The sequence below is a fragment of the Ceratina calcarata genome, unplaced genomic scaffold, assembly GCF_001652005.2.
Source record: "Ceratina calcarata isolate Rehan_Ccalc_2016 unplaced genomic scaffold, ASM165200v1 scaffold511.2, whole genome shotgun sequence".
Lineage (NCBI taxonomy): Eukaryota > Metazoa > Arthropoda > Insecta > Hymenoptera > Apidae > Ceratina > Ceratina calcarata.
In genome coordinates, this window is record NW_017175646.1 from 56368 (window position 1) to 66405 (window position 10038).

The window sequence follows — 10038 nt, forward strand, 5'->3', positions numbered from 1 at the left end:
CACTTCTACCGTTTCAATACGGATTTCCTATCGATTTAGTCCTATAAAAAGAAATATACGAAGAGGAAATCAAATCAATCTTGCTGCACAATCTGTACAAAAACAATATATACATAATGTAATAGCAGAGAGGAGATTCCTGTCTGGTAATAGTAAAATTGATTACTATTAACGTTTGGTACTTTGAAATAAAACTCTTAATACAATTGTTTTATTATCACTATCTTTATAGGCTTTCGATATTTTTACATAATGTCCATTATTACTCGTAGAAGCAATTTATATAATACATGTCATGAAGTCATTGATAGGATTCAAAATAATTCACGTTGCATTTAGGCACTTCGTTGTAGCCGTTATTACATTTTTTTAACGAGAAGGCTAGGCTCTGCGCCTATACATTCACCTTCTTTACATTTCTATTTTAGTCATAAGAAATGCATTCTAAACATTGTATCAGCCGTTTATTATGAAAATGAGGCAACTCCACTTTAGAAAAAAATTCAATTTCACAATCTTTCAGCCCCTAAATTATAGTTATTATTGAATATATCGATTAATAACTAAAAATGCAAAATCGTTTATTGTTAAACCGTAAACTTTAATATCACAGTAATTAAAAAAATTAAGATATCCGATTTTCATAACAAATGGCTCGTATATGATAATTTTTGTTCAAATATTCCATGTGCATAGCTTTTAGAGTTTCAGAATTAATTACGTTTCTCTCCGAAAATGTAAAAGTGATTTAAGTGACTACTACAAAACGATTTTGTAAATAAACTTCTTAAATACGTAGTAAGTACATATATCTAAATGTTGAACACACTCATGCTACGAAATAAGTATCATCCGTAAGTTGCTCTAGACAACTTATTTGTTGGTCTTATCATATATTTTGTCAATAGGCAAGATAAGGTCACTAGTTGACACAGATAAAAAAGAATCAATGACCTAAGGATATGTCTTCGTAACGAACTACTTGTACTCTACAGGTATTTTTAACTAATGTGGCTAATGAAATAATGTATAGAACTATCAAACGTCACAACGAGAACTGTCTACAAAATTAGTCGATTAGAATCCAGAGAATAGGTTGAGCGCTTGAATGAGAGACGTCAGAACAAAGGAGAAAGAGAATGAATGGGAATATATCAAAGCATGTTTTCCCTATCTCTCACCAACAAAAATGCTTTGTACGCTCGAGCTATTCTCTTCTGTCTATGTTAAAGCCATCTTGTAATGTAACTCATCATTTCATAAGTACTAGCACCGTCAAACGTATTTTAAAAACGCGGATATGTATCTTCGAATTGTTTTTAGATGTACGTATATCTTTTCGTAACACTTTGTATTAAAAAATAATTTAAACGAAACAATTTTTTTCCCAAGAGAAAAACCCACTGTGAAAGCAATAAGGGAGCAACTATCGTATAATATCGTTTAAAGTAAAGGTATTAACGTGATGTTTCTTTATCTGTCACAGTGGCTTTCCCCTTCGAAGTTAAGACACTATTTTTAGGCGTTTATAACGATGAAATTACAATATGGCACAAATGCATAATCCGATGCATATCATCCCTAACATGTACGCTAGATCTCTTCTGATACTCGGATCTCTTTTGGCAGAACCCGGAAGATTATAGATATTTCTCCATTTAACCGCCCATAACGGTATACAAACGTGGAGAATGTCAGGTATCATAAACCCAAGATCACGTACGACCTATTGTACAAAAATCGCTAACTCAACATCAAAGCTAAAACATTTAACTATGAACATTTTAGTATCATGATCACACTGTGGACTTTATACAGTTACAAAAAGTTTGCAGAAAATGCATTTAATAAAAAGATATTTAGAACATTAGAAGCAAAGTGAATATAGTTTTTAAAGGACTTTCTGAACTGAAATTAAAAATGTTTCATTCTGCATAAATATCCGCAGTTTAATTATGACTCATTCTTACCTGATGTGCATATCCTTCGCCTCTGACGACATTAGCGACAAACTGATCCCAGCCACCTGCTACAATATGCAAAATAGCTATTGCGGCAATACCAAACGCTTTCCTGTGAGTCACTGGGTTTTTATTATCTGCCAGATGAACAACCAGGAAAGTGGATATCAGCTCAGTGACAGAGAAAAACAATTGATGGTACCACTGGGAATAGAATTCGTCGTTCCAATAATTCATATAAACCCACCAGGTGTAATAATGGGAGAAAATAGCGGTTGAAAATAGTGTCATCATTGAAAATCTGAGCCGATTTTGGAAAGCTAACCATGTCAGGTGTTTCATTACTTCGTACAGAGTGATAACTCCGATCACGATTGTTATCCAGATTTTTAAACTGTTCGACGTCGCATTGAAGTACATGTGTTTATAAGACGCGATACCCGATTCGTACGATCCTGTAATAACAGTGGACATGATACTACCATCAAGTTAATTGTTTTCCTTGTTTCTGAGAAGAATAACTTACCTTTGAACACTGTGTCCCAACAAGAACAAGAGCAATATTGTTTGTCAACATCTCTTGAATATTCTTGCCAGAAGTAATACAAGAATGCAATGTGCAGAGGTGGGATCGTTAACGGTGCTAATATTCCAATCGTTTTTGAGCTGCAGGATGCAAAGTTTGCATATAGCATACGCTTCAGTAACTTTGTCAGGCCCATATGTATAAATTTCTTCTTACATAGAATTTGGATCAAGTTTCAATTAAGTTTACGTGATATTTGATTAGACTTTGCATCGGGTAGATCAATTACATAACACTTGGCTCAATGTTCATGATATTCTAAAATAGTCATAAAATAGGCCGATGCAGAAGTGTTGGCATTCATCCTCCTGTACACTCAGAGACTGAATTGAATTACATTCAATTCTGTTGAATACTGATTTACTTTGACGTTTAAAAATATATTAGAGATTCTTAGCATTCATTGCTTTGTCAGTGCAGCATAATTGCTCTGTTTTCTGAGATTCATGAATTCCTTTGAATGTACTTTTAAATAACATTATTTCACTGAGTATCTTTTATGTTCATTAATCGTTTGTATATACAAAAGTATAACAAATCAAATGTGCCTCCTATGTGATACTCATAATACTGTTCAATTCAGTCGACATTTCCTTTTTCACTTGAATAGAGAACATTACAGTCGATGATTTCATTTGATATAATCAGTCTTGTCTACATTAATTAGTGTACGTGTTATAAAACTCGAATTCCTGGATCATGTGTCAGAATAAAATGTATAGTACGAGCTAATTTTTGGTTAGAAGTCAGTGCCGTTTCACGAGTACCGTTTCGTGTTTATTTATCTTTCTGTTCACATGACACTGAGTAATAATTGTTGAAATTGGCACAAATGTATTGAACGAGAAGTAGAAAATAATTCCATCGGTCTTATTAAACGGAGGGCTTCGCCCTTCCGAGAGGATCTCTCGGGCACATGCGTGAATGTTGTTCCTATGCGAGAGACCACAACACCACGTGCAGTTCGAAATGTTCAAATAGGTTTACGTAATAAGTATACAGGGTGTCCCAGAAAGTGTTGGAGCCGAAAATGGGTGATTTCGGAGGTATTTCTGAACAATTTCCTTTCGTAAAATGCAGTGAGTACCTAACACTTTTTCTAGGACACTCTGTAGAGACTGTTTCATAAGAAGCTGTCAGAACAGCGGCAGGTAGAATCCAAGAAGAGATCTGCTATCATTTCACTTAAACTAATTAATATTCAATAAATAAAATACAGTAGACTTACGAGCAGAGATCGTTCCACATTTTGGTGATCCTCTCCAGGGTCTTTTTCAAAGAAATACTGGAGAATCGTACGTGGAGTACAGGACTTGAAATTATTATTGGAACGGTTGCAGTTTTAATTGATATGAAACGATACAATTATTTACATATTTCTTTAATGATTCTAAATACAAATTGTGAAAGATAGTCTAAATTTTCGGGCGCTGGAGCGACATCACCCGCGGCATTAAGTTGTATAACAACGGAATTGTACGAGATAATAAATTAGCGACGACCGAATGGTGTGTCAAGATTAAATTCGTATTTTATTAATTGCAGACTCTTTGATTTACGCGCACGTTTACCCTATATATAGAAATTCACCTAGAGGAACGAACCACGTACGGCGTCCGAATGATAAATAAAGTACGAATCAGCTATTTCCAAGCCTGTTTCTGTGCCTTTTGAGACGCCAACTTTTTCGCGATGTAAGAAGAAATTACTAATGCGGCTAGAACTACGACTATTAGATAATAGTCAAAGTCTTCTTTGAGTACGTCGAAAGTTTTCGAAGGAGCCACTCTCGTGTAAAATAAATCTACAAAACAACATACATATACATAAATATCCGTAATACTTGTTATTGAGAAAGAGAAAAAGAAAGTGTACCGACCTAATCCATGTACAAATACTAAACAGGTACTTTCCAGGCCGCTGGGGCTGGTATGGACTCCCGCGACCCTGAATACGCTTTGGTTGTAATTTATTGTGGCGTCCATATGTATAGGAATTTCCGGAGTATACGGAATCACTCCTTCTTCTCTGGATTCTGGATTTACCGGTCGACGAGGATCCACCATCATCCACGGTAGCTCCAACACTCCGCCGTTAGCCAAGGCAACTAGCACAGAAAAATTTGTATAGTTACACCATCTGTTCATCGCATCATATTCAAGCGGAAGGACTATAAAACAGAATAAAGAACATGCGCATAATTTTATTGGATCTTCACCTATTATATGTTTACTGGTAATTCCTTTCTCAGTGATGGTCTCCCTCATCGATTCTATCGAGGCTGGGAAGATAAATGCCTGCCTCTCTACGATTGGCAGTTTGGCAGTCGCCAAAGAGGAGAACACTATCGAAGAAACATAAATGATTAATAACTTGCAAGATAATCGAGGAGGAAATCACAATGAACATGCATTACCTGTAGTGTTGCTTTGTACTTTTCCTTCGTACAATTCCAAACTCGCTATTTCGGTTCTTCGACTCTTTTCATTGAAGTAACTGTAAACGATCCAATTCTCCGAATGGACTGTGTGAACGGGTCCTCTGGCTCTCTTGTGAGCTATGGAGAATATCATGGCACCGGAGACCACGTCTAACAAATATAAATTGATGGTATCTACGAATGGAAAAATGAATCAATTCGAATCACCTGCGTTCTTCGTTTTCAAATTGGAGGATATGACATTTTTTAAGAAACGGTTTACTAACTTTTCTGAGCGTGACCTACTCCTTCAGTGACGATAGCGATCAAATTAGGATTTATATATTTATAGAGAACGGATCTATCGCCCAGAACTCTGCCCTGGGAGTGGACCCTCTCTATCGGGTTTTTCAAGGCTACACGAGTTATTCTTTGGTTTCTTGGAGACAATAGCAACTCCCATACTTTATGGGCGATTAGTTCCTACATAAAAACGCACTGACGTAGTTCAGATCGTTCACATAGCGACTGACAACGGTCATTTGCAGATTTATAAAAGAGTTTAAAGATAAAGATTGCGTTTCGATTTTTCGATAATATAAAATTTCCATCTTGACGTTTTCTTTTGTATTAAAATCCGCAGTGAATCAGTTAAGAATAAAGGAATTGGCATTAGTTACCTCGGCAGTGCTGTAAGACAAAGAATATCCAGAGAAGACCCCGCTGTTCTTGTCCGCAGTGAAGATATAAATGTTCTTAGCCAATTTCGCAGCTACCGCCTTCGCTCTTTCAGGGTAAATATGCACTTTGTCTCTGGTATCCAGTATAATGATCCCACGTAGAAAATCTTCGATCGGGACATGGAGAAGCATCGATTGCTTGATTCTATATGGTAGAGACACGAAACCATCCAGAGGCTGCCCGGTTATCGGGTTGAAAGTGTACACTATTGCGTTTCCTGTATTCTGCCAAGATATTTTTTTATTGTTAATAAAAATTAGATTGTACTTACGTTATAGACTAGAACGAGTACTACGACTCGATGTTTATATGACTTACTTTATCTTCGGCCAATAGTGCGCATTGTGGCGGATATGGAAAATGTCTGCTGCTTCTTTGAACGTATAAAACGATACCGTCTTCCTTCTCGCTGAATCCTCGAATGCCTGGGACTCTCAGCTGCCATATTATCTCTCCTTTTCTAGTCTCTATTCCATACAGCTGAAAATTTTATATATATGTATTCACAATTACGATATATGCATTTATCGTTTTCATTTTCGTATCGGTTAAATGAGAATTAAGGTAGTTATACGAGTTGGTCTTACTATAGGAAGATGGGGAAAAGCGTAGGTGTGTGATATGTATTTAGGGACAGTAAGACAGTTAAGGATGTATTGGCTATACAGTCAATCCCAAAAGTTTATGTACCTTAGAAAAATGAATTTCCTATAATTAAAAAGAAATCAGACGTCGGAAGAAGAATGCTAATAATAAATAGCTACGTGCTAAAAAGTATAGAAGGAAATATTCAATTAAGGATAAGAAGATTAAGGTACCCCTTGGAAAAATCTCGGAAAAATCGAAAATTTTTTTTGTTGTTTATTATTAGCAATGTTCTTCCGACGTCTGATTTCTTTTTAAAAAATGCGTTTCTAAAGTGCATAAACTTTTGGGATTGATTGTATAGCCAATATTATCATTAATAAGTGAATGCAAACATTTATCAATAAACTGTTAACGGGTAACAACAATTGATACCTTGCCAGCAGCTGTGACCAGTACAATCATCTTGTGGAGGCCAAACTTGTCTCTGACTAGATCCATCCTTTGGTCCGACGGCTGTTGTTTAAAATTGATAATCATCGATTGCAGAAAAGTTCTGGCTTGCTTCAGCTGCGAGTTTATTCTCCTTAACATCATGCTCAGCACGTTCCCTACATTAATTAACAGGACGATTAAAGAATGTTCTCTTTGAGACAGAGATGAAGAAGGAAACCCGAACTAGAAAGACTAAAAAGTCAATCGGTCAAACATTAAGGATCGTCTAATTAAAAGTAAATCGATCGAAATTCTTGATCCTCTGTAATTCCGAAATCAATTGAATTACAGCGTACGACGTTGACTAATAATTACTAATGCATCGTAACAGTGTACAATTGAGCAGCCAAACAGCTTTTATTATTAATAGAAAAATCGTGTTAGACGAAAAACGGAAAGCAACTGGTAATATAAAGTCCTGTGAAATAAACACGATGGACAATAATTATTATCTCATGCACTCGCCGTTTTCTTTTTCGCTCTATTCAAACTTCAATTAACTTTCTTTTCAGTTACTTACATGAACCGTAAACATCGACACCTGTCGCGGCGGCCACAACATAATTAATACAAATTTAATTAAACAAACGTAATATACAAATCCGCAGTCTATTCATAGTACACGTTATCTTGGATACTTAACGTGATTCAAATGATAAATATAAAGATTCGATACTCACTCTCTTTCTGATCGAATTCCGTCTCGATCTCTCTGTCTCTGTCGGACATGGGTAATTCGACGATCTCGACTCCGACGATTCTAGCCAAAGCCTCTTCCCTGCTCCAAATCAGTTTATTGCTTCCAACCATTGCGACGCTATGATCCTTTGACGATAAAAGATGACGGCAGGTAATCCCCTTTGATTGTTTCAGGCAGGTAGAGGCCATAATGACTGGGTGGAATAGAACGTTGTGGGAGACATTCATGGAAATTGTAGGAATCGGATTTGAAGTTGATAATTCTGTAGCTAGGATTTCCGTTACCTGGAACGTGCGTGAAATTAGATATAGACGAAAGGAAACGAATTGCGAAGTGAAGTCAAAGCCGATCGAGAGACGGCTATGCCTCCGTATTTACCAATATAATGTACATTAATTTTGTAAAGAACGCGTCAATTATTTAGTCTTACCCCATTATTATAAGTAGCTTCCAATAACACCTTCTCATCGTCAATATTGATGGTGTACAGGTTCGCATTACCGTCAATATCCCTCGATATGGGTACTGCCACTTCCTCTACCAGTAGCAATCGTTTCCGCTGACCACCATCAGCACTGACACTGACAACGTTATAGTCTCCGTTAACAACGGATAATTTATAAGGTCCCTGCGCTCCAGCACCAAAAATGGTATTGATAGTCAGCCATTGGGGCTGAGAATTACTTTCGAACAGATGGAGTTGAAAGAGCATGAGATTGGCGTCACCTTCCAGGCAGGTCAGGTAAGGAGCTGCCAATACGCATCTGAAATTGAAATACTAGACGTTACGGATTTGGGATCTTTGATTATAATTCGATTTTCGAGGAATAATTCACTTACTCCGTCTCCTCGGTTATGAACGGAGCTGATATTCTCCTGGAGTTCAACTTATCTCCGGTCTTAGCATCGTACGATGTTACCTCCACACCGTTATTATAAGTCGGGAGAATATGGTACAGAACACCGTCTTTTATATACCATTTCACGTCCTTAATCCTGAATTCACAGAAGAAAATAGACAATGCAAATTACTATTAATGTTTCACTTGATTCCAGTCAATTTTAAAACTCATTTCTCAGTACATTTCCATTATACATGATTTGTATTGATTATGTAACATGTAAATCACGATTTTACAAAGATACAACAGATATTTCAGTGAGATGTGAAAAAATATAATTATTTCTATACTGGTTTCAGTGCTGCAGCGTGTAAACCACTTGGCACGTGTGAAAAGAGAGACAAGTAAATTAATGAAGATCTGAGATTTTGTGCAGCAAGTAAGTATGTATAGCCACGTGTAACAGTAAGGATAATAGTAATTGTAACGACAATAATTCGATAATATATAACGAGAGAAACCTTTTCGCACTGTATAGTCCGACTGTTGAAAACGATATAAATGGAGAAAATCGTCTGTAAAACCAATAATATTAAGTAATAAATAGCGATACTAGTAAACATGTGAAACAACGATATATGCATAACTATAGTAATGAGTAATAGAAATAATCATGAAACGATCAATAGATTAGAGACCCTAAAGGGAAACATTGGAGATTTATGTAATTTATAATCGAATAATTGTATATTACCTTCCATGATTGAGTTCAGCTATCGGCCATTCATGTATTATATTTCCAGTTGCCAAGTCCCAAGCTCTAACTATCGCAGGCACTCCTCCGTTAACAGTAACAAGTTCACCATCCTGGATTCCTCCTATAGCTAGAATGTTGCCTGGCTCACCTTTTTCTAAAACTCTCCTCCATAAAATTTGGCCTGAAATTATCATTTGAATCAATCGGGCTTCAGTTATGAAACATTTCATATAATTTAACAGAAACAGATGTGCAGAAAAACAGGAAAATGTGTAACAAGTGTGAATGTTGTACCTGATTTTAAGTTAATCGCAGCGATTACATTCTCCTCGGTAGCTACAATTATCTTTTTTGTATTAGACACCGTATCGAAATGGGCGAACCTTATTTTTCCGACATAATTCTGTTTCCTATAAAAGAAACACGTGTATAAATACTAACTACTATGATGTATACAATAAATTATTTAAATGAAGTTTACGCTCACCAATCGAACTTTCCTACTTGGTCCTCGTATAAACAATTCGAATCGCGAAATAATGTAATACACACGATTAACAATTGAAAAATAATTGACAACCGGTTTAAATTCCGATTAAACAAGAATAAATCAGCCATAACCTTTTAATAAAAGTGACACAACGAGTTCACGAGAAGTTAATCAAAATTCTTTTCGATTTCTATCAAGTTGTTATTGCATATTTAAATACACCGTACAGTACACAGTACCCTAACCAAGTAATTGCGACTACTATGCACTACTATGCACACACACCGCCCTTCAGGCTTTCAGGTCCATGCGACTACTCACCATGAATACCACGATTCACGATCACCACCACCATCACGAACAGTACAAACCTAACCTAACTTAACCTATAAACCATACGCAAAACGTTCACAAAAATACTGTGCCGCTATGTTGAATTTGCGGTTTCATTCACCGATTCAC

The 10038-nt window shown here is 36.2% G+C and overlaps 2 protein-coding genes across 3 annotated transcripts; both read right to left on the reverse strand.

Annotated features, from left to right (window-relative positions):
• Positions 1-206: 206 nt before the first annotated feature.
• On the reverse strand, positions 207-3480 carry LOC108628214 (uncharacterized). The gene is made up of 3 exons (XM_018029986.2): positions 2488-3480; positions 1971-2416; positions 207-1726 (listed from the first exon to the last, which is right to left on the reverse strand). The coding sequence occupies exons 1-3, from the start codon at positions 2681-2683 to the stop codon at positions 1541-1543; spliced, it is 828 nt and encodes a 275-aa protein (XP_017885475.1). The 5' UTR covers positions 2684-3480; the 3' UTR covers positions 207-1540.
• Positions 3481-3912: 432 nt separating this feature from the next.
• EMC1 (ER membrane protein complex subunit 1) lies at positions 3913-9938 on the reverse strand. 2 transcript variants are annotated; one of them, XM_018029961.2, is made up of 15 exons: positions 9574-9938; positions 9381-9496; positions 9084-9267; positions 8328-8483; positions 7918-8251; positions 7468-7771; positions 7308-7328; positions 6728-6903; positions 6026-6187; positions 5647-5931; positions 5254-5449; positions 4964-5161; positions 4766-4891; positions 4427-4654; positions 3913-4351 (listed from the first exon to the last, which is right to left on the reverse strand). In XM_018029961.2, the coding sequence occupies exons 1-15, from the start codon at positions 9702-9704 to the stop codon at positions 4191-4193; spliced, it is 2778 nt and encodes a 925-aa protein (XP_017885450.1). In that variant the 5' UTR covers positions 9705-9938; the 3' UTR covers positions 3913-4190. The 2 variants fall into 2 exon arrangements, with proteins under 2 accessions (XP_017885450.1, XP_017885451.1); XM_018029962.2 differs by lacking the exon at positions 7308-7328.
• Positions 9939-10038: the final 100 nt, after the last annotated feature.